The 24212-nt window shown below is 40.1% G+C and overlaps 2 protein-coding genes across 2 annotated transcripts; one reads left to right on the top strand and one right to left on the bottom strand.

Annotated features, from left to right (window-relative positions):
• Positions 1–3948: 3948 nt before the first annotated feature.
• Positions 3949–14111, bottom strand: LOC308323559 (sterile alpha motif domain-containing protein 9-like). The gene is made up of 5 exons (XM_080775291.1): positions 13976–14111; positions 12955–13026; positions 12663–12743; positions 12517–12564; positions 3949–9240 (listed from the first exon to the last, which is right to left on the bottom strand). The coding sequence occupies exons 4-5, from the start codon at positions 12539–12541 to the stop codon at positions 4637–4639; spliced, it is 4629 nt and encodes a 1542-aa protein (XP_080631417.1). The 5' UTR covers positions 12542–12564; positions 12663–12743; positions 12955–13026; positions 13976–14111; the 3' UTR covers positions 3949–4636.
• Positions 14112–18151: 4040 nt separating this feature from the next.
• Positions 18152–23763, top strand: cdk9 (cyclin-dependent kinase 9 (CDC2-related kinase)). Its single transcript, XM_080775670.1, has 8 exons — positions 18152–18295; positions 18385–18498; positions 19125–19206; positions 19858–19948; positions 20620–20786; positions 21225–21396; positions 22077–22225; positions 22903–23763. Exons 1-8 carry the CDS (start codon positions 18213–18215, stop codon positions 23266–23268), a joined length of 1224 nt encoding a protein of 407 aa, XP_080631796.1. The 5' UTR covers positions 18152–18212; the 3' UTR covers positions 23269–23763.
• Positions 23764–24212: the final 449 nt, after the last annotated feature.

Genomic DNA, 24212 nt, shown 5'->3' with positions numbered 1-24212 from the left:
TAACGATTTTCTTTTACAACTGATATTGTTTCAAGTCAATTGTCCACAATGTAAGCACAGATTCAGATTCACAAAATATATACATCTAAAGAAATTCTCCTGATGATAATTCCCTCACTACGTCATTAAACATTTGGATAATAAAAGTATGAATACATTAAATACACTATAAAGTGCACCTGCCTTTTAATGGACCCTTTCCACATAAGTGTGATTGCAGAATAAAGACAGCTGGTCTGCACGCTCGGCCAATACAATTCATAATTGTTTTGTTTGATTTAGGTGAAAGAAATCACATTTTGAAACATTGCCAGTGGACTTGGTCTGAGGACTGAGGTCCATAGGTATAGTCTCTCGGCAGACAGACAAAATTCAAAGGAAACTAGGGCACTGAAATGGTCGAATTTAGGCCCTCATTTATCAATCGAGTGTAAAATCTGCCACAGATTCGAGTGCAGGTTTCGTAGTACACCCACGTCGCCACGGCATTTATAAAGTGATCGCAAACAGCTGATCCTTCCTTAATTTCGTTCTCACGTTAATAAATGTGACGGCTGAAATCTATCTGGCACGCCCTATGAAATCAAGCCTCGCCCTCGTTTTTGCGACCTGAAAACGGCAATACGTTTACTGAAACCATGGCAACATGAAAAAATAGGTTTCTCCCGTGCCTTGCTGCGCCTCACTCTCTCATACACACGCACAGACGCACAGCACGCACACGCAACTTGCAAGCTGCCCAACTAACTGGTGTGTTGTTAAATAAATAAAAAACGAACACCTGCATGAATTAAATAAATAGACTGTTGACAGTCTATTTAGATTGCCTCGCAGTCGCTGCAGTGGCTGCAGGACTGTCAACTGTCAATTATATTAATGTGCAGCCAAAATATATGGTAGCCTACTGGTGGTGGTGGGCTGACTGGCTGGGTTAGCCTATACCTATCGCCGATGCGGTTCCCATGCACTTGCGCTGGGCTGGCACGGCACATTTGACATTCCAGTGACACGTCAGGTTTATTAAACGAGGAGGAGATTGCATATACCGTAACTCCAGAAAGACAAGTGCTGTTGGCCTGCTGTAGATTACAGTATATAGGCTACCCATGCATGTTGGGACTCTCCGCAGCTGCATTGCACTATAGGCTACTTTCCAACGTCATGGAAATATTCCAGCACAGACAGCCCAAATCCGCATGTATGCCGCATGGACATACATGCAGCATGAGAGAGGCTATCATGTCGTCAAGGCAGTCATAATCAACGTTTATGTAGTGATTTCTGATTTGATCATTGATGAACGAATCATAAACATATGGATGAAGGCTTGCCGCTTGCATGTGTGCTGGTATGTGTTGGCGACGCACGCAGCGCGGTCCCGTCCTCCCGAGCCCCGAAAATGATCTCGCTTTTATCTGAACTGTCAAAACTGTCAAAACCTGTCTAAGCACTTATTTAAATGGTGAATGATTAAGTCCCTTACGCCTATAGCCTGCTAGTACTTACTACAAATAGGCAGCTGTATGCTTGTCATTGTCACTTGGAAATAAAGGCGTGCAGTCCATTTATGCCTTTTTTTAATAAAATAAGCTAACACAATCATAAGCCGCATCACCGCATGCGCTCCAAAAAGTTGCTTGCATAACAAGGCCAGTAAATCACTGTTTGATTAAGCACAAACTAATACATTGTAAACATGTTATATTGTTTTTAATTGCGCGATTTTAATTACTTGTAAAGTTGGAAATCTCTCCCTTTTACATACACATACCGTTTTATATTAACATTTTAGGAGAGAAAACATATGTTTAGATGCCTGTGACAGCGTGTCAGCAGTTCAGACAATGCTGCTCCGCAGCTCGAAGACAGAAAAAAATGCGTACGCCAGCTGAGGACCAACCGTGGATTTTCAACGTTGTCACGTTCAATTTCAAGCTTTGGCGGAAATGGTAAATGTCAAAAATGTCGGTAATTTCGGCGTGCACCCATATTTTGGCGTACGCACGGTTGATAAATGAGGGCCATAATGTCTAAAGTTGGGTGGGCCACTAGGGTTATTTGAAGCAAATTTACTCATTACAAAATACATAGATTCTAGCTGTTTATGATGGGCTTGGTTGTTAAAATATGTTGGAAATGTAATGTTTCCTTCTAGAATGAGGTAGGCCTACTGAACTTCTCCAAGATCAGTAGGCCTACCTCTTTTTCCAATGGTTTGGACAAAGACTAACAGAATCCCCCATGTTGTGTCTTCAGGGAGATAGCACACTTTTCTTTTGCCACAAGGGGTCTCCAAGGCACAGCATGCTTTTTTGACTGCAGGCCTTATCACTGCAGCCAGGCTGATATTGAGAAACTGGAACAGCTCGTCCTGACATATGAATATTAGGGCTGTCCCCAAATAAGGATTTTTATAGTCGACTAGGATAAAAAGAGCTTGGGGGGGGGGGGGGGTGAAAATTGCAGGTATGGTGTGCACTGTGTGATACTAAATGTGAGCTCAGTTTACCATAATCACAGACACAGACAGTGATCCTTAATAATATTTCATCATATTCAAGGTCTTTTGGAGACAAATGAAAGTCCAATCACTTTACTGCAGAGGAGGTGTGTCTGTGTCCAGCTCATTGATTAACGCTCGTTAATGCATCAATAAAGTCAATTATGTTAAACTTTCTGCAAACTGTCAAATAGGTCTTCTACATGTATTCTAAATAATAAAATAACATTTTTATGGCACTCAGCATGTCACCCTAGATGTGGCCCTTGGGGGGAAGTATAATTGGGGAACCCTGCAACAGAGAATCATTGCATTTAGGCTTAATGTCTGATTTAACATATGCTTCGTTTCTCCCGATAAATCATGATACATAGCCTATTTTTGAGGGGCCTCCTACATACAGGTTTGTTTTTAGTTCAATGTTTGGTTTTAAAAACGCCATTGTTTGTTTTGTCCCTAACACAAACATTAAATCCCATTAACAATAAAGATAATTTAATGTTTGTTTTGACACCGTTTGTTTTACATCATCATTACATCACCTAATCATAGCAACATGAGTTAGACTTTAATATATTAGAGTTAGATTTTTTTAATACCTTTCTTTTAAACTTTTTTCATAGTATAATAATTCATATTGACATTGTTCTTTATTTAATAAGTTTCTATCCTGAAAAAATAATTGTTCTTATAAGTGAATAGACAAGGATTGGATGGCCATTGAATAAAGTAACATTTATAGCTGCTCCAAGCTATACCGATCCCCAAACCCCATCCTCAATGTTGTACAATGATAAGAGCACCCCTCACTTCACACAGGTGTGATTTTTTTTAAATATTTGTAAAAAGAATATGCCATGAAAGGCATGTTCCATTTAGTATGGGACTACTTTTGTAGGCCTATATTAAAGGATTGGCGCATGCATTAAGCATTTGTGTAATAGATGATATAATCACTATTATAGAGTGAAAAATCAAACTTTGATGACAAAAAACAGTTGCATTAACAATACCACAACCGTATGGAGTAAGGCCACTATTCCCTCTTGGCACACACATGATGTGTTTGTCAATATTATCTACAGCAGGGATTATAACAGGACCACATTTTATCGGGAAAACTGTTTTGACGACCCCACACTTTATTTATAGTGCAATATATGTTTACATATTTAAATAAACAATTTAAACATAAAGCATAGGCCTACATTAATTTGCGGCTCACATATGTGTGAATGGAAACTGAATTGGGACAATGACTGTTTATGATGAATGCTGATACATTCATGAACAAAATGCTGAATGTTTATGAATATCTGAAGCTAGTTTGGGAGGAGAGCCCTTATCTCTGCAGTAACAATAACACATTTACTTTCATAGGCTACTATAGGAAAAGTAAAAGGCAAAAATAGTGACAGTGTTTATTATTTTCAATAATACAGTAGGTAACAATCACATGTACATTTATGAGCCTAAGATTACATATGATATGGAATGCTTGGGAATCTGGCAATCACAGGCTACACTGTACATTATGAGCAGTCTTGTATCATCCTGTGATGTTTGCATTGCATTTCTCAAAAGGCTAACATTCACTTAAAACAAACAAAAAATAAAATACAAAGAAAGGTCTATTGACAGCATACGCTTAATATATCAGACACTACATTAGTCTTATGATAGGCCTACATCATAATTTACAATATTTAGGAATGGAACATTTTTATTCAGACCCTTATTCTCCTGTAGTATTACGTCTATTGTTTGCTTTGAATAATATAACACAATGCAATCTGGATAATATAACACTTTATCTTCATCCTTAAGATGGCATTTAGAGGTCTTTATCATCTATCCAATAGAGTTCATGCGCATGCATAAAGTCAGTGGCAAATCGAGTGGCAAAGAGAGTTTAACATTGTTTAACGTCGTTTGATGCAATCATATTGGACTATTCTGTTTGGATGTATGGGCTGTCGATGCCAGAAAGTCGTTTTTTGCCACTCAGTAGGCATTCCCGCATAACTTCCGGGTTTGATGATGATGTCACGCATACCTATTCCGTAATAGTAGCCTACTAATAGTTGGAATAGAGTACTAATAGTTGAAATAGAGTAATAGAAATTGTCAATGAAACTAGTCCATGACTTGAATGTCAAAGGCAAGCACTCCATTAAAAGAAAAGCCCAGGTAGAAGGTGACATTCTCGTTTGCATTTGGTAGAGAGGCAGAATATCGAGGAAATATCTTGATCCTGCTGTCTCTGGTTTCACCTTTAATAAACAAGCTTCCGTTTTCTGTCCACCCTTCAACACGTCTCAATGACTGTACAACTTCCTTGGTTTTCCATACTTCCCCACCCAGCCACTTAAGTTTTCTTTCACTTACCGGTCCTTTGATGTGTTTCTCAATAGCTGTCCTGTGAACTATCTTGTTGAGCCCACGTGCCTTTGCCAAATAAAAGTGAGTCACTATTCTGCTTTTTCTTGGACAGGTGTGTTCGATTTTCTGCTGCCCGATCCTCTGAAGTGTATCAATGGCTGATACAAGGATTTTAATGTTCCCTGACATGTAGTCATCATCTGTCTCTGGCCAGAACAGGAGGGAAAGGAGAAAGAGGGCACTTGCATTTGTGTTTCTCCCATCTCTATTAAATGTCATGCAGAGACGTTGAAGCTTTTGAAGAGACAATAGCTTTGAGGAGCCAGGTGATATACAGTGGAGAGCTATTTGACAAAAGATTAAGTTTGTAAGTTCTGTTTTGTCAACGTCGTGTCTTCTCAGGTTTTCAGGGTACATGCCAATTATTGCTTCAAGCTTTCCTACCGCTCTCTCTGGCTTTGTATCATAAAGAAGTGACAGAATGGATGTGATATTACCTCCGCCAAGCTCATATGTTTTCATCTGTCTTTGGAATTGTGTCATATCTTCAGTATTTATGCTGCCAGTCATTTGGTTGACCACATTTTGCACATTGCAAAAAAAGGCAGCGTATGCCGTACTCTTCCTTGTTAGCCATTCTCTTGGACTGTGCACTTGCTCTGGCTCCCTTGCATCAAGCTCTTCATCCTCCTCACTAATATCGGTTTGAAAGTAACAGAGACCCTCAGAAATGTACTCAAGTGCATTGTACAAGCTCTTATGCAATCCTTTTAACTGCTGGTGAAACTTATGCCAGGGTTCTTTTACATCACTTGGTATGTATTCTGTCAACAAATAGCTCATCAGGTCAGAATTTCCATCATTGCTTGAAAAACCCTCTACCATAGACAAGAAATGTAACAGTTTACAACCAACATCTACCTCCCCATAATATGAGTTGTTAAGACTGACTGTCTCTTTCTTCTGTGTTTGTTCTGAAGCTCGGAAGGCAGAAATTCCTTTCAAAGCCACATGAATGATCTCCACAGCCCTTTCAGGAGTGGGTTCTTTCTCTTCAAGGGTCTCAAGCAAGTGGTAAAACCACCTCTTGTAAACTTGACCCAAAGTGTCAAGGACAAATGTATCGTGTGGAAGAGAGGATTTTGCATCTTCTGCCCATTTTAGGGCCTCTTCAAATCTTTTGTTTGTGTAAAGCAGACGGGCAAGCTGTTGAGCCACGAATGGATCTTTCTCCAGTGATATGTAGGCTGCTTCCATGAGGTTTACAGCTTTCTGAACACCATCTCTTTCAGTGATGATATGCTCAATCAAAGGGGAGAATGTTGTGTCTTTAGCATCTCCTCTACTTTTTTTGTTGCGTCTGATGAAGAGAGCTCTCATGAATGTCAGAAACTCTTCTCTGCCAAATCTGTTACTTAGTAGCACTCTGTCTTTAATCAGGTCCATGGCAATTTCACTCTCTGACAAATTTACAGACAGCTGCTTTAGGATTTCCTCAGCCAGCACTGGGAGAATTATCCGTATTGATTTGATATGTGTTGAGCTGTCTCTTAGGTGGATGAACATCAACCTAGCTTCCTCACTGAGATGCTCTACAAATGCTTGGTACCGAACTCTATCCACATATGAAGCTAGGCCAAGGCACAGTTCACAGTGTGATACAGGTATGTAGGAGTCATGGACATAACAATTCAGGAGAGAGACAAATCTGATTAGGCGAGTTTCAGGTGATGAATGATCAACTCTGAGAAAAACCTTTTGCACAAAGCTCTCACCTGTATTGAATTCTTTACTCATCAGCACAAATGTGAAGATGTGCTCTGGTTCATAGTTCTTTAGTTTTAGCCACTTCTTCGTCTTTGAGATCAAAATCTTTTCCTCATCTGACAATTTATGGATCACCGCTACTGTTTGAGGCACTCTGCACCTTCTCTCTGGGTCATTTGACCTTTTGCAGATGAGGAGGATGAAGCACAACGAGGGACTTATTTTTCTGGTTGCAATGATGCTACCAAGCAACCGTCTCAGATCATCAATGTAATCTGCGTTGCAGTCCTCCAGCAATAAGAGCACTGGCAGACAGTTGTTTTTGTCTGTCTCTTCATATTCTCTTAGTCGCATGGCTTGTTCGCAAACTGTTTCTTTAGACTGCTTAACAACTGCACATCTTACTTTTGTCCTCCAGGTCCAGAGAAGCTGTCGAGCAACAGTACTTCCACCGCTGCTCGGATGGTGATATATGTTCACACTCTCTGTGGGTCGTACTATGTCTTTTCTGCGATATACTATGTTCTCCAGGATTTTGTTTGCTTCTTTGTAGGCATCTCGCTGCATGATGTCTTCGCACAGTTTTTTGTCAGCAAGCCAGAGATTGATCCAGTCTAGCTTCCCACCGCGATAGAAGTACTTATCAATGCGGGTGATTTCATCAGGGTCCATGATATCAATTTTTGTATCATCACACTGGTCAAAACTGATGATTTCCAAAAAATTCATCATATCCTCCTCCACTGGTTTTAAGAAGCATAGGGCTCCATTGAAGACTGGCAGTCTTCTTATCGGTCGATTCTTTGACAGCTGAATGCTTTGAACTGTGGCATCCACATGACTCAAAGGCAAAACAATACTGATCTCTTTGAGTACAGTCATATCACAAGATACTTGGGCAAGACTTGACCATTTCTTGTAAATTTCAATTGACTCTGCTATGACTGCCAAGTCTTCATGACCATTCATTTCTGCATAGAACTCATGGAAAGCCTCAACTATTGGCTGTTCAACATGGGACATTAGCAGGAACATTACTATGAATGAATGCTTTGGAAGAATATCGTTGCAGATGACTGACACTGCTTTCTTCAGTTCCTTTTTTCTTGTTTTGATCCAGGTTTTTTCGTCGCAGGGTTCCTGTCCACCACGGAAGTCATTCCTACCATTGCAGAAAATCCAGCTTGTTTTTTCAAAAAGCTCCAAATGGTTTATTTCGTTGTGTGTCACTGCAGTGCCCAATCCACCAATGTTGGCATAATCATGAGGAAAGTGAAGGTTTGCAGCATGGTGTTCCTTGTATCCGCTACATAGACCAGACTTCTTGGAATCGGGATCAAAATCAAAAACGCAGAATAGATTCATTTGAGTGAGGAAGCTAATGCTGTCAATATCTTCAGGTTTACATTTGTTTGTCACTAAAATGTAACGCTGAGAGTCGTCTATGTACTTTTTTCCACTAGTCAGCAGAATGGATATTTTTCTCTGTTGATCCTCTCTATAATCCGCAGTTGTTTGAATCATCGAGCTCTCTGCTTCTTCTCTTTGTACTTCATTATCTTTCAATGCTTGCATAAAACCAACAAGTTCATCTTCAGTTACACGAGGTGTGTTAGCCCCTTTTCTCTGATAGTAGACTTTCTCCTCACACTTGACTTTTTTTTTGTTCTCATCAAATTTTGGAACACCAACACTGTAAAGCTTGCCTTTTACAATGCTTGCCTTTGGCACAATGTCATATTCAACAACCCATGTTTTCTCTTTGGCATCCTTGTCAATAACCTCAATGAATTTTGGGTTCCTTATGCAACGTCTAACATCAATTTGATGGTCTGAGCCCTTAAAGCATCTTTCAATGTAATCCAATGCATTCACAAAATCCTCCCGGTTATCAACAGTAACAGGTATGCCTATTATTTCACCATGTCGGTGCTTGCCTCTGACTTTATCCATGACCCCAAAGTGAATTGTACCATTGGTTCGCACATTCATGCATCCACATGCAAATCTTAGCACCTCACTTGCTACTTTTGATTTAAGCCTTTCTGAGTCTAACTTGTGGGCAATCTCCAGTGATTTATACTCATGGCATGGGACTATCATGTTTTCAATTCCAGTTTCTGGTTGAAGTACTCTGTGCTTGACATATTTAAATGATTTTTCATCCTCATCAAATTTCCTATAGTCACTGAAACATTCCCCTGTAAAAGTTGACATATCAGTACACTCTGTATGGATATTTTCACTTTCAGTGACTTCACAAGGTTTTAAAGGACTGTATGATTCATGCCCGGATGGAGAAATGCTTTTGGATTCTTTACTTTCTGTACATGCATTAAATGTACTAATCTCAGTTTTTAGTTCATTTGGTTTTGACTTCAACAGCTCATCTCTTTTCTTCAGCAAATGCTGTATTTGACTACCTTTCATTCCAATTGTAGTCAGGTAATCTTTGTCTAAACTACTCAGAAGTGGTCCTGTAGTCTCCTCTTCTTCTAGTTTCTGGATGTAGGCTGCTTTTATTCCAATGGATTTCAACCAAGAGCTCACATGAGATTCTGTCCATTGGTTGTACGGTAGGCCATTCCATTCTGCAAAATAATAATATGAATTATAAGATGGTTGGCAATCCTCACTGGAATGAATTAATGTTCTCCATTGTATTGTAAAGGTGATCCATAATTAATCCACATTTTATATACTTTTCTTTGACTAGCATAATGTTTTGCTTGTGACTTCCTTGGATTGTTTCCAGAGATGTGCCTATAAAAGTCTAGGGATTGCATGTGACCAATTTGACCTGAGGGGCCCAGTTTTGTTTCTGTGAAATGGGGCTCATAAACCGAAAGTTCAGAGTCTTCAATACACACAAACTGTAACTCACATTGCACTATACATTCATATGCATTTTGAATGTAGTAGTATAGGCAAATGATTTGTAATAAAACCTGCATTCTTTGTTCTGTGAGACAGTATTTTGACTTCAGTGAAGGATTATAGGTTGAACTATCCAAAGTAAAAGGAGTGTGGAATGGATGGAGGAAAGTGTTTTGAATAGCCAACATATACAATATGGATAAAGTGGTTAAAATGATTGTGATGCTGTATTAAAATAATGAATACAAATATTTTTGTAAAAATGAATGAGCTTTCTATTTGTGGAACCACACATTTGCTTTATACTGCAGCGCAATTTGTTTACTTGTCATTTGTTTTAGTGCCATTGCTTCAGTACCTAACATAGGGAATTGCATGGACTGATGTGCAAGGAAGGAAGTTTTAGATTTTGATATTATGAATTTAGAATGTAAGAATAAAATATTAGGACACTCGCACACTGAGGGCTCCGATGGTATAGATACCATTTATTGACTGTGATGTTTTGAGCACAAGGCTCCCCCTCAAACTAACAGGTGAACAAAGGTGAACAGAGGAACACATCTTTATACAACCCACTAGTAATCAACATGATCACGTGGAATGTGTGACAGCTGTGTATAATCTCATGTGATCAGAACAAGTCAAGATGGTGACGAGTGACATTAATGCCAAGAGTAAAGTGACACATGCATGATTGAAAAGAAAAAGTTCCCTTCTGGGGACAGGTCTACACCAGGAGGATAGGAGTGTGTGATGTTTGGCAAAATGTTTAGGAGTAATATGTTGGGTGCACGAGATGTGTCCGCATGTCGGACTAATGCTCCGTCGGATTTACATGCGGTCCCCAATATGTTTGTGTGTGTGTGACGCGACTTGGCCTGTTGTAGCGCCACCATGAATCTGATTTGAAAACTGTCAAGTGGCATTTCTTCCTCAGCCTAGTGGGAATATGCATGCACAGCTTCACCGCAATCGGACACTGTGTTGAGGAGTTGTGGCGATTTGTACAAAATGGGTACAAAGCGGGCTACTCCTGAAAAGTTTAGAAGCCAATCGTAGCCAATCAGGATGGATTATGAGAAATCAAACAAACCCGTCTTGACCACATGACTATGGAGAACATGTGTACCGATTTGCGTGAAATTTGGATAAAATATGAAGGAGTAATATTAGAAAATGTGTTTTACATACTGTATGTCTCCTGGTGGCGCTATAAAGAGCAGATCTGAACATTTCCAGGCAAAGGTTTTTCCTTGGCCTCTAAGGAGTTTTACACAGATCTGTGCAGTTAGAGGTAAAAACACAATCGGCCAGTAATAGCGCCACCATGATGCTGAGTTGGAAATGTTTAAGTGGCATTTCATACTCGGCCTAGTGGGAATGTGTGTGCACAATTTCATGGAAATCACACGATGTGTTCATGATTTGCGGCATTTTGTTTGAAACTTAATTAGCACAAAATCTGTATGTGTACTGTCCAAGAAAGGGTTTTGAACAAAGCGGCCTCCTGCCGGTGGCGCTATAAAAGGTCAATGTGAAAACCTTGGGGTAGAGGTTCAGCTGTGGCATTCAGGGAATGTGTGTGCAGAGTATGGATGCGATCAAGTCAACAGTGCCGGAGATTAGCTGTCCACAGACGGACGGACACACAGATGGACACACACACACACACACACACACACACACACGCACACACACACACACACACACACACACACACACACACACACACACACACACACACGGACGGAGTGCAAAACATACTCTCTCCCCATGCCTTCGGCCTGGTGGAGACAATGATGAACCAGAGCTTATTTTACATACCTCCTTATACTACCATTATCCCCTGTGTTCACCTTTAGTCTGAGGAAGAGCCTTATGCTCGAAACATCATAGTCAATAAATGGTGCAATAAAGGCATCGGAGCCCTCAGTGTGCAACATTTTTTATTCTTATATGCTACTTGTTGCTCAGCACCTGCCCAAGTTTGGGCTGGGAATGTCTTTGCTCTTTTTTCATAAATTTAGAACGTCTCACTTCACTTACATAATGTGACCACGGCCTAGCATGTCATACACAATGAACACAGTATTAATGACTAAATGCAGGGTATAACATTACCCAATTAAATTATCTTTGTGAATCGGTTTTGCCAACACACTATTGACTCAGACTGTCCAGAGAAGATTATTAGTTGTATTAAAGTTTTTTAACTTAAATTGTTTGAAATACTTTTCATTAATATAGTGGTTGCAACTGTATTACTTGATTGCCCGAGTCCCGTGGTGGGAGTTCTACTCTGGTTTTGGTGAATATTAAGTAGTTCCGGTCATTTTGTGGGGTGCACTAGGGCCACGCATTAAAAGTAATGTATTTGTATTGTTGACCTATTTCTAAAATATTAGGGCAACTTTCGTTCAACTTTGACCCCTCTATCACATGGACTATTTTTTGGACACAAAAAACATAGTTCCGTCTGATAGAGGGGTAAAAAATGAACAAAAGTTGCACTATATGATAGAAATATAGGTCAACAATACAAATGACGCTAGTTGTGGATTAATTTACTTTTAATGCATGGCCCCCTGACCCCTGTGTGGCTGTGCCCCCCACAAATTGACCGGAACGACTTAATATTTCATCAAAACCAGAGCAGAACTCCCACCACGGGACTCAGGCAATCAATTAATTCAATTTCAATACAGTTGCAATTATGGCAAGTATTTCATACAGCTTAAGTTAAAGAATTCTGAACTATCCCTTATGATACAATTACACCTAGTAAGTACAGTATATTAAATTAAATTAAAACGTGAAATAGCAGTTGTGGTTGTTATTTGCCTTTAACCCTGCAGGCTGAGGCCAAGTTTAAACAATTTCAAAGGAGGCTTCTGTGACTTTTGGAGGCATTTGGTTATTTTGTCAATTACACATACATACTTTATATTGTGTTAGTGATTCTTGCAGAGAATTCTAGCTTTACTCACCTGTCTCTGTGGAACTGCCTTCCATTTTTACGAGGGTTTCCTGAGAAGCTGATATAAAATACAACATTTACAATCAATTTATCTTTGTTACTTGTTGAGAAAGTCTGGCTTATGTAAATGAGTGTGCAACATAGACTCCTTCTCACCTGGTAAAACTGGATTTCAAAGGCAGTCAGACAGCATTTTCCTTTTTCCATCAAGGACCTTAAAGACAAAAGGGACTAGGCCTACGTGGAGAAAAGAGAGAAAGAAAACTAAACATAAGTATAGTAGCATAATTCATGTAATACTTTCTTAAACAAATTAATGCAAAAATACTTTTAATGCACATCTTTAATGTAATTTTCCTGCTTGCTTCTTTCTTTCTAGGAATGTAAAATATTTATTTATTTTTCTTTTTTAATATCTCTCAGGGGAGCATATCAGCAAACCACTTACCAAGAATGTCTGTTGTAAAATGAATGAGGGAGTGTAAAGCCATCACGTTGTAGCAACGGGAGTCAATGGTACCTGACACACACACACACACACACACACACACACACACACACACACACACACACACACACACACACACACACACACACACACACACAGAGTGTATCATTTGCATGAGTTACAAAGTACACAACAGCATTAGAGAGTGTCCTGGTCGTGTCCTGGTCGTTCAGTCAGTTGGTAAAGTAAACAATAAACATTACCCACATAGCTTTAGTCTTAATAGTTATAGTGACTATTAGTGAGCAGAATATGTGGAGTAGTTCTCGGTTAGACACCTTCGGCCCGGCAGACATCACATTGAAATATTTGTGGAAACTAATATTTTTGCAAAATAAATGATGGTATCAAAGAAGAAAATATGAATGGAAACTTTCAGACTTCAGTAATGTCACGTATAAGAAGACAACTAAAGCAAACACAAGCATTTAATGCAACATTAATTTGATGGGAGGTTGTTTGTTAGATGAGATGACACATTTTACTGCCCTAAATGTGGCGCCGTGCATTCCACAAATCGTGTACAAATTCTTCATAGCACTGTAGATTAAAGTCACAGGCTATTTTGAGCTGGTTAACTAAATGTTTGTAATCTGAATTCAGAATTTAAGTAAGACGAGTATAATTTTAATTTAGAAAAGGTTATGTACCTTATGCTATATTACATTTACACCAAGCTCGACCCTCAAGAAAAATGCGATTATGCATATTAACGCATATTTTACTGCATACAATTACAACCACATAAAATGCTGCATATTTTGCAACTTGATGCATATTTCCCAACTTTTCTCAATTTCACTGCTTAAAAAAACAACATAGTTCCTTGCAAAATCAAGGATTTTAGCCAGCATAATCAAGACATTTAGCCTGCATAATCAAGGATTTTTGCCCGTGTTTTTCTGGAGCGTCTACCAAGCAGTGGAAAGTTGATTGTTTGATTTTTTGGGGGAAAACTTACTGTGAATTCCATTCTTCTTTCCAGTCTTCAGTCATATTTTGTATTGGGTTCTTTCAATAAAACAACGCAGCCTGTTTCTTTCACTATACCATTTATGTTAATGGATTCTACTAATGCGCTGTCGGAATATCGAGCTGATCCCAGGATCTGTAGGATAGAATGAATCTGTTGAGAGTCAATGTCTGGTTTTTCTGCCAACCCTATAGGGTGTGGCTTTAGAGCTTCCTGTATTGGAGAAGCCCCTGACAGTGAGGGATACAGTACATGGAGTATTCACTGGCAACTCCCCCTGCAAGGAAATAGAAACCTAGATCATCGAAACTTAGCAGTCCAAGACTCCAAGTAATATCCCAAACTACAAACATTGCTAACCATAATATTTTACTAACAATGTCTTGTACATAAACGCACACATGCATGCACACATACACACACACACACACACACACACACACACACACACACACACACACACGCACACACACGCGCACACACGCACACACACACACGCGCGCGGGGGAAGGAAGGAATGCACTGCGCCACCCCCGCGTGCGGGGGTGGCGCAGTGCATTCCTTCCTAATGACTCATTGGAGGTTTTGGCGCTGTTTGCAGTTCCAAACGTTCCTACTGAAATGTTTGTAACTGTGTGTTAGTCTCTGGAAGCCGACAGGCTGAAGGAGCTCGTCCATGGGGCTGGTGCGATGCTGTTTTTGTACACTGATAATAAAATGGACTTGGAAACTTTCATTGGCCTGTCCGTCGTCTGTCTTCTTAAGTTGGTAGAAAATATACTTCAACAGCAAGTAGATTTGAGGATTAGGCCTACTGCTTATACATTTGTTCTCCATTGGATGATGTTGGTGATGTATGCCACATGTCTGGATCCTCACTGTAATCTATTAATAAACCCCAAACTGTAAACACTGACTGGGTTATACTGGGTTCTCATTATGCTACGTATTGTGAATGTTGTGGAAGACTATACGTACGGTTGTAGATAAGGTTTATTACACTTTATTTCTTCAGTGACAACTAATGTACTTTTTATGAAGCAAACTCGAACACATTTATTGTCTACATTAATTAATTCAATGGAAAAATGCCAAGAGCATGTGCATGGTGGTATATTTTTGGTTATTATATTATATTGCCTTAACATTTTGAATACTCTATGTGCAATTTTGTGGTGTTTGTTTTCACCTCTACCATAGTTTTGTACAAGAAGAGACAATGTTAAAATGTCTGTTTTTGTTCTATATACTACACTATACTCATGCTTATAGGCTACTAAATGTGATATTGTTTATAGTAAATTCTAACTAAACTAGCCTACTCCATAAGCAGGAAGAACGACAAATGGACTACTGTAGTGTAGTCATAATTTCGGAGTCCCAAAATATACACGTTTCAATCCTAGTGGATTGATTGATTGATTGAAATCTTTATTAACAGTTTGCAGAATTACAGTACATTTCAAGCACAAACTCAATACAAAGACTGTTAACTGTGAGTGGACGACCCAATTAAGCCTTACACTTGTTTACAACAGGGTCCACATTGTTCAATTCATCAAAACATTTAGAGACAAACAAATAGACACTTCTATGTAGTTAAAGAACAGAACAGGAATTCATCATATAGGAAGCGAAAAGGGAAAAAAATATATATACAGTGAGGGGAACAGGGGGATAAAAGAAAACGAAAGACAGAGTGTAGGGCGCCTGCACACAACACCATGCGTTGATGCCATGTGTGCATATGTGCAGGCACCCAACACCACGTCCATACAAAAACATAGTACAATCCATAGTACAAAGACAGAGTGTAGGGCGCCTGCACACAACACCATGCGTTGATGCCATGTGTGCATATGTGCAGGCACCCTACACCACGTCCATACAAAAACATAGTACAATCCAGATAAAAATTCAGCTTTTACAGAGGCCAGTTTCGAATTGCAGCCATCCGTAGGTGCCCTTTGAGAGCAGTTTTGAAGGAGCCAAGGGATTCACATGTCTTAATGACTGTTGGTAGGGCGTTCCACATTTTGGTCGCATAGGAGCGAAAAGAATTTAGCCCCTTGTTTGTGCCGAATCTGGGTTGTACATGGTTTGTTGCACTCCCTCTGGTGTTGTGGGTGTGGACTTCGTTTACATTAAGGAAGTATTTAGACAGGTACATGGGTATCTTGGTGGTGTATCTAATCTTGTGGACCAGACCCATTGCAAGATGCTGTACTCTGTCGTCGACCCTAAGCCATCCCAGCCTGTCAAAGTGGGCAGGGGTGAGGTGGGTTCGGGGGGTGAGGCCAAGTAGGAGCCTGACCAGTTTGTTTTGGGAGGTCTGGAGCCTTGTTTTAAGGGCCTTTGAGGTGCTGTGGTACCAGGAGGTGGATGCATAGTCAAAGAAACCTTGTACGAGGGCTCCTGTTAAGGTCTTCAAGGTGTTTTTGTCGACCAGTGAGGAGATCCTGTAGAGGAATCTTGTTCTTTGATTGACTTTTTTGATTACGTTGGTGGCCATCTTATCACCGGAAAGATTGGCCTCCAGGATGGAACCTAGGTAGGTAATTTGATCCTTCTGTGTGATAATATCGTCACCAACTCTAACCAAGAAGCCATCTGCCTTTTTGAGATTACTATTTGATCCGAAGAGAATGGATTCAGTTTTTCCCAGGTGTAAGGATAGTTTGTTATCAGCGAGCCAGGTGCAGATTCTACCGAGTTCAGAGCTGAGGGTCTTTTCAACCTGCAGTTGTGGATCTTCGTCAGGTCAGTACAGTTCTACTTATGCTTATACTTCAATCAATCAATCAATCACCTGACGAATAAGATCCACTAGGATCGAAACGTCGTAAAGTAATGCTTTACCAAAAGAATGGTGAAAAAATATACATCCAATAAATTACCATCAGGATTGTTCACTCACTACATTCAACATTTCAATACAGAGGATTGTCATTGCAGAATAAAGATTGTTGAGCTGGAGCTACAATTTATTATTGTATACTGTATTTGATTTTGGTGTGCCAGTTGGCAACATTGGCAACATGGCACACATTAACACCATTGGTGAATAGTTTCTCTTTGGCGTACCAATCAACCGGACAAACCTGTACCCTGGTCTATGAATCACTTTTGGAATATGATATTGGTACTGGAGGAGTTGAGTTAACAAAACGTTTATCTATAAACGTGAAAAGAGACCACCATTGATTGATTTAATACTTTATTAACATATTTGCAGATTAATCTGCGAATCCATTGATCTGTTGTACAATTGTACAGAGGTAGCCTACGGTTTGCAATGATTGTTAAAAAGATTAAAGATAACACAAAAAGCCCTATAGGGCTTGCTTCCATTGTGGTCTGTCAACCATGTTGATATATAGGGTGCGTTTGGATATAGGCACACTGAGTCCACTGCCAATACAAACTAATAGGCAAGTGTGCTCCCGGTGAGCATTTGAATCTGAACGTACCCATAGGCTATGGGGAAATTCACTCACTACCTTATTATTCTTTTTAACCTTGAAGAAACTTGTCATAAGACAGTGGTTTTCAACCACTGGTCTGGGTACCATAAGTGGTCCTTGAGGGCCGGGGTTCCAGACCTGTGGTCCCCAGCTAAATGATGGATAATGTTGGTTGGTAACCTAATGGAGTCTGGACCCTTAATAAGGGTCCCTTATCAATGTCTTTAGACTTAGTGTATATTTTACATTCTCAAGAGTTTATCTGTGAAGTCTACACTTATTGGCGAATGTAGAAGATTTTTTATGTTGATCATTTGCCTGTTATCTCTCCTATGAAACCACATTAATACAACATGGAATTGTGGACATTGGACAAAATCTTATCCAACGATAACAAAATATTCAAAGTTTTGAGTCTGAAAGGCTTGGGTCAAGGCTGAATAAATAATGAACCTTTGTAGTATGAAAAAAGGTTGAAAACCTTTCGCAAGATATTGGAAACGGATTATTGTATTTATTTATTTATTCTAATCAAAGATCCTCAACAGACTATAGATACTCTTGGTTCTAACCTAGCCATTGCCGAAGGCTGGGAGGGGGGCACTTCCGGGCTCTTAACGGGGCGGGGTCACCCTTACGTATACGTCTACAGGAAATGACTAGAGGTTGGATCGTCTTGTTTTCATCGACCGTCTTTTGTCCCGGTCGGATCATTTTTTTTTACTGGCCGTTCTGCTGCCTTCTCCCTGGACAAACACAAGATGCAGCGAGGAGAGAAAGCGGCATCCAACGCCGCCGCCGCCGCCACCACCACCACCACCGCAGCAGCAGCGGCGGCTGAAAAGTATGCATTTCGTCGCATTAATAATGTCCTTAACGTCAAATTGCATCCAAACGTTGAATAATAACATGTCTTATGTGATCTCCCTCTAGGCCCGACCGGGAGGCCGCCATCATGTCCAAGTACTACGATGGGGTTGAGTTCCCTTTCTGTGACGAGTTCTCCAAATATGAGAAACTCGCTAAAATTGGCCAAGGAACGTTCGGGTAAGAGTTGTGACACGTCCATTGCACTCAAGTCTGTGCAGTTACACTGTACATCTGTGTTGGGCTACTACTAGCTGCTGCTATTGTGCTATACTGCTAGCATGTTTTGCTATCCAGTGTAAACATGGCGCCTGTAACGGATACTACGGAACGCCACAGTGCTCAGTACATGGCAGACCTACAAGCTCATCATGAGAGCTTGTATACTATCTCCTATTCACAGTATGCAACACCAGCCTACGTATGAATGAGGCTTAACAGTAAAACAAAATTATATTGACCATATTCACACGGGGGCTATTTTGCTATTAAGTCTGATGTTTGTTGTTGGAGAAACAAAACGCCCGCGGTCTCCGAGGCTAGTTGTTGAATGGGGACTTTTTGAGAAGAACATGTGTACTGCAATTGCATGGGTGTTGTGGATTATACTTTCTGTTGTGTATGATTTGTATGCGTCCTTTAGTTTAATGAACATCTATCATTTGTGCTCCCTCCGATACTGCCATCTAGTGGGGAATAAAAGCTATATTTTGCAATAAGTTACTTTAACATTTTAATGAAACTGCTATGTGGAAATGATAAACAAAAGATGCCCATTGCAAGATTCTTTTATTTTTTTTCCACAGGGAAGTCTTCAAAGCAAAACACAGGCAGACGGGGGAGAAAGTTGCACTAAAGAAAGTTTTGATGGAAAATGAGAAAGAAGGGGTAAGGGACAATCATTCATTGTACCTACTACCTAGGAAGAGTGGGCGTAGAACATGCTGGAGCTTTTAACCTCTTTCCCAGTTGTGTATATTCAGGAGATAAAGCCTGGAAGCTAGGCTCTATAACCAGAAAATATCTAACTAGAAGTGCAGGACTAATTGTTGTCATTTTACCAGAACTTCTTGTACAGTTTTGGTTAGACTTTCTTTGACGGTAGTTATTGTCCAGGTTGGCTTGAGTCTGGGTGCAGAACCACGTCTTTGTCATACTTATTGCTGATGCTGACCGTGGGCAAACATACTCTTACAGTGAGTCTTCATGTTGAAACATGTTGCCTTTTTAATCTTTAATACATACCCTGATTTATTTTTATTTTTTACCTTTTTCTGGTGAGCACTTGTTTATAATCCCGTTAATCCTTGAAGCAGTAGTTTACATACATTTAGTAGTAGTTTTATACATTTTGGCCAAATATCCACCGTCTTTCGTGAGATTTACAAGATCTACTTAAATTGTATAGCCACCTAGCCCTGGTCTCTCTATCAGTAGTTCTGTGTTCCATGAGCAGCACTGTATTTCTATTTATTTGCTGTAAATATGTGACGTCTGCATAATCTTTATCTTACACACATTGTGGCTACTTTTCCACAGTTCCCCATCACCGCTCTGAGGGAGATAAAGATACTTCAGCTGCTTAAACATGAGAATGTGGTTAATCTAATTGAGATCTGTCGAACCAAAGGTGAGTCTCAGTCAACAAACTGGTTTCACCTCTTAATATTGAAACTAGGGATGGACAGGGCTTTTAAAAAATCCAGATTCAGTGTTTCCCCTATGCATTATTTTGTGGCGGGCCACCACAGTAGGAGACCGCGAATAGACGAAGACCAAAAAAGGCAAATAAGACTGCAAAAACGCCCACTGCACGAGCATGCATGCATGGATGCTCGCCCCCACACTATCAGCTTCCTATCAGAAACCGTGCACCCATATATGCGACACGGTGTGGCAAGATGCTGCTTAGAGCAGGAGTCTCTTCCTGGTTTTTAAACAGCTGGTGGATGGACACTTGTGCGCGGCTGCAACTTGTAGCGAGGGCAGAGCGTTCCAATAGCAACGCACACGCTACAAGTTGCAGCCGTGCGCGAGCGGCATTTTCCTTCCTGCCGCCCCTTGTCGCGTACATCTGGGTGCACTCAAACACTGCAGATTACATAAAAGAAGTCTGGATCTGAATCCAGAATCACTGCTGCCGTATAACATACAAGTGTATGGTGAACTCTACTCTACAATAAACTTGTATTGCAATTAATCGGTTATCAGATATCGTTATAATTTTAATATTATCTAAAGCTCTAATGATGCAGTTAATAGTGTTATTATTATAGCTATTTTTCTATATTCTTTTCCCAGCTACTCAGTTCAACCGCTACAAAGGCAGCATCTACCTGGTGTTTGATTTCTGCGAACATGACTTGGCAGGTCTTTTAAGTAACGCCAATGTTAAATTCACCCTGGCTGAGATCAAGAAGGTCATGCAGATGCTTCTCAATGGCCTGTACTATATTCACAGAAACAAGGTGAGTTTTGGCTCCGACTGAGCATTGACTGTTGACCGAATGAAAGTATTATAGACAACACTGACAGTGATTGATTGTAGTTTTGTGTATTTAAAAGTGTTACCACGTAGTTATATATTGTGTGTGTACATCAGTGGCAAATCACAAATGTGTGGGGAATATTAATTGGCATTACGACTAAATTGGAATAAGAGAATGGGTAAAAATTTATTTGTCACTTATACAATTATAAATACTATAATCACCCCACGGCTTAGACTATTAGGACCATAGAGCAGTCAGTTCCAAATGTAATTTTTGCTCACACCAGAAGTAAACACTTCAACTTTTGGCCAAAGACTGCATAAGCACAAATAAAATATAAGTAACTAATTATTGCTGAGTGTCTAAACAATACTGTCATTAATACTGTATATCGTTGTCATTGTGCTGATTCAGATCCTCCACAGAGACATGAAGGCAGCCAATGTGCTCATCACCAGAGACGGGGTTTTGAAATTGGCAGACTTTGGCTTAGCGAGGGCCTTTAGTCTAGCCAAAAACAGCCAGGGTAATCGATACACCAACCGCGTGGTCACCCTGTGGTACAGACCCCCAGAACTGCTACTAGGTAAGAGACCCTTTCCCCTTCAGTGTAAATAGTTGTTTGGCTGGATGTTTCTAACTGGGACATGGTCCAGGGGTTGACACTAAGGTCTCAGAGGCACTTGCCCGAAAAGTAAAAACAAATGTTCTTTTTTAGGTAGGTCAAATTTGAATTACCGTTCACTAGGGCCTAGTGACTAGGCTGTACGATAAAAAATACCTCAATTTCTATGCCAAATAACTAGCTATGAATTACTATGGGTTCACACTTGATAATTTATCATTTTAAGTGTAAGTGTAGCAACAGTGAAAATGGCACGTCATAGGTAAACGGTGCTCTTATTTTCATTTCACAGACAAGAAGGCACGTTCAGGTGTTTTATATTTTGTGTCGGGCAACCTGGAAGGAGACTCCACCTGCCCAAAAGTTTTATTTACCTGCCAGGGGCAACCCTTAGTGTCAACGCCTGTGGGCATGTAATGCAGCATGTAGTGCACAAGAAACTTATTTCCTGTAGTCAATAAGGTAATTGCTAAAGGTAACCGTGAAACCTTATTTTCTTGGGACACTAATGCCCAAAACAGGGAGGTCTGTTTTAATGTGGTCTAAGGGTCATTGATGCAGTTGTTCAGCTAAGGTTAAATGTGTGTGGTCAACTAGTGCTATAGTTTATAGTTTGCATTTTCATTTTTCCTCCCCGGTAGGCGAGCGAGACTATGGGCCACCTATTGACCTGTGGGGTGCAGGCTGCATTATGGCTGAAATGTGGACCAGGAGTCCCATCATGCAGGGGAACACTGAGCAACACCAGTTGACTCTTATAAGCCAGCTCTGTGGCTCCATCACTGCTGAGGTAAGATACATATGGGGCGACTATGTATTATGAGGTTTGAGTATAAGATTGATTAGAGTTGCATTTTCTTTGTCATTTGACTAGGTTAGCATAGGAATGCTGTAACTTAATATTTTGTAAATATTGTCTGTTAAAGCAAACGTGGAGATACTGCACCACTGTCTCCCAATTTCCCTGCTTCAAATTTGAATATAGTAAAACAAAATATAATACTACATTATGAATGAGAAGAGGGTACAATAGAGTAGAATACTAGTTCCCAGATAGCGGTGAAGTATAATTTAAGCCTTTTTTATTTTTTTGCAGGCTCACAGCTTCCAAAGGTTGAACCACTGACGTAGCATACTAAAATAACAGATTATAAAAACAAAAACCTGCACAAGAGTTTAGAGTCTATAAAAGTTCTATACCTAGATCAATGTGGAAGGAGGTAAGAAGGTGGCAAACTTTAAAGAGGGTTCAAGGCAGCTCTGTGCAGAATTTAAAAACAAGGGTTGAAAACCTAACTGAAGATTTCTGAAAACCTTCAAATTATTATTCCAAAATAATAATAATAATTGATGATGCTACGTGTATAGCGACAACAAATGAGACACAGAGGTAGCTCCCGGATTGAAAGGTATAATGACATATAGGTTGCAACAGCTCTAAAATACATTCTTGTTTTTAATTTTTAGGTGTGGCCTGGCGTGGACAAGAAATACGAGCTGTACCAGAAAATGGAACTACCAAAAGGGCAGAAGAGGAAAGTCAAAGATCGGCTCAAAGCCTACGTCAAGGACCCCTATGCCCTGGATCTAATAGACAAACTCCTGGTTCTAGACCCGGCCCAGCGGACGGACAGTGACGATGCACTGAACCACGACTTCTTCTGGTCCGACCCCATGCCATCTGACCTGAAGAACATGCTCTCCACCCACAATACCTCCATGTTTGAATATTTGGCCCCACCTAGACGGAGGGGCCACATGCCCCAGCAGCAGCCCAACCAGAACAGAAACCCAGCCACCACAAGCCAGACTGAATTTGATCGTGTGTTCTGAAGGAATGACGAGGAGAGGCAACAGACTAGGCTAGAAGGTTGGATGGTTGGGACCTTTGTTCAAGCTGCAAGCAGCTAACTGTTATGTTGTAGTTGCACACTGAAAATTTGCAGATTCACAAGGTACATTTCTCACTTGGGAGACCACTGCTTAACCAAGTAGAAATTAAGCTTGCACAGTTGAGGCGAGCTGTGGAATTGAATCCAGTTTCAGGCTGTGCAACTGCAAACTACTAGAGAGCATTCCCCTCACCTGTGTTGTTCAGTGCCTTGACCAGGCTCTTTGGGTTTCTGCACAATCTGGAGAATTATTCTTTGCAAGCAACTGACTTTTTTTTACAGGATTTGGAAGGATATCAATAAGTCGGCTGGAATCCCTTTTGTTTTGTTAAATTTCGTGCTGCTTTCATACCATGACGGTGATTTGTTTTTATTTGTAGGCTATGCCACACACACACAATAGGCTAGTTAAAAAATAAAGCTGTTGTGTCAGCGATCTGGTCTTTGGCAATATGTTTTTAACATATCGTTGCTGTCTGCATGAAACCCTGGATCTCAAACGTTTCATTATAAAAAAAGAATACAAATACAACCTCAATGTGTCAACACGTGAGCTTATGCAATTTTCACTACTGTTGTGTGAGACTCTTGTTTGATGAAAGGACATTCATTTACCAAATTGCCCAAATTAAATACATAAAAATGCCGGTATGAATTTGATTTACAAAGACTTTTTTTATTTTGTATTTTTATACTGCTGGTAACTACACACGTGTGACCCTACTGACTACTTTGTCTCATTAGCCCAATCTTACTATGCAAACCAAGATGCTTAAATATAATTTGTATTAGTAGTTGGGGTGTCATGTCCTTTTTAATGCATTCTTTTGCCATTACCTCAAACAAATGGGTCCTAATGGCAAACTGCATTCGAATGTGTAACCA

This window comes from Protomyctophum bolini, assembly GCF_963924005.1.
Source record: "Protomyctophum bolini genome assembly, chromosome: 11".
In the NCBI taxonomy this organism is placed as follows: domain Eukaryota; kingdom Metazoa; phylum Chordata; class Actinopteri; order Myctophiformes; family Myctophidae; genus Protomyctophum; species Protomyctophum bolini.
Note: the sequence above shows the minus strand (reverse complement) of the source record. Positions and strands in the feature narration are given on the sequence as shown.

Excerpts from the sequence above, each read along its gene's own strand:
- LOC308323559 (XM_080775291.1), bottom strand. The coding sequence starts at position 12,541 with ATGGAAGGCAGTTCCACAGAGACAG. Across the intron at positions 9,241-12,516 it reads AGGCAGTTCCACAGAGACAG|AATGGAATGGCCTACCGTAC; the intron begins GTGAGTAAAGCT and ends ATTATTTTGCAG.
- cdk9 (XM_080775670.1), top strand. The coding sequence starts at position 18,213 with ATGCAGCGAGGAGAGAAAGCGGCATCCAACGCCGCCGCCGCCGCCACC. Across the intron at positions 19,949-20,619 it reads TGAGATCTGTCGAACCAAAG|CTACTCAGTTCAACCGCTAC; the intron begins GTGAGTCTCAGT and ends TTCTTTTCCCAG. Across the intron at positions 22,226-22,902 it reads GTGGCTCCATCACTGCTGAG|GTGTGGCCTGGCGTGGACAA; the intron begins GTAAGATACATA and ends TTTAATTTTTAG.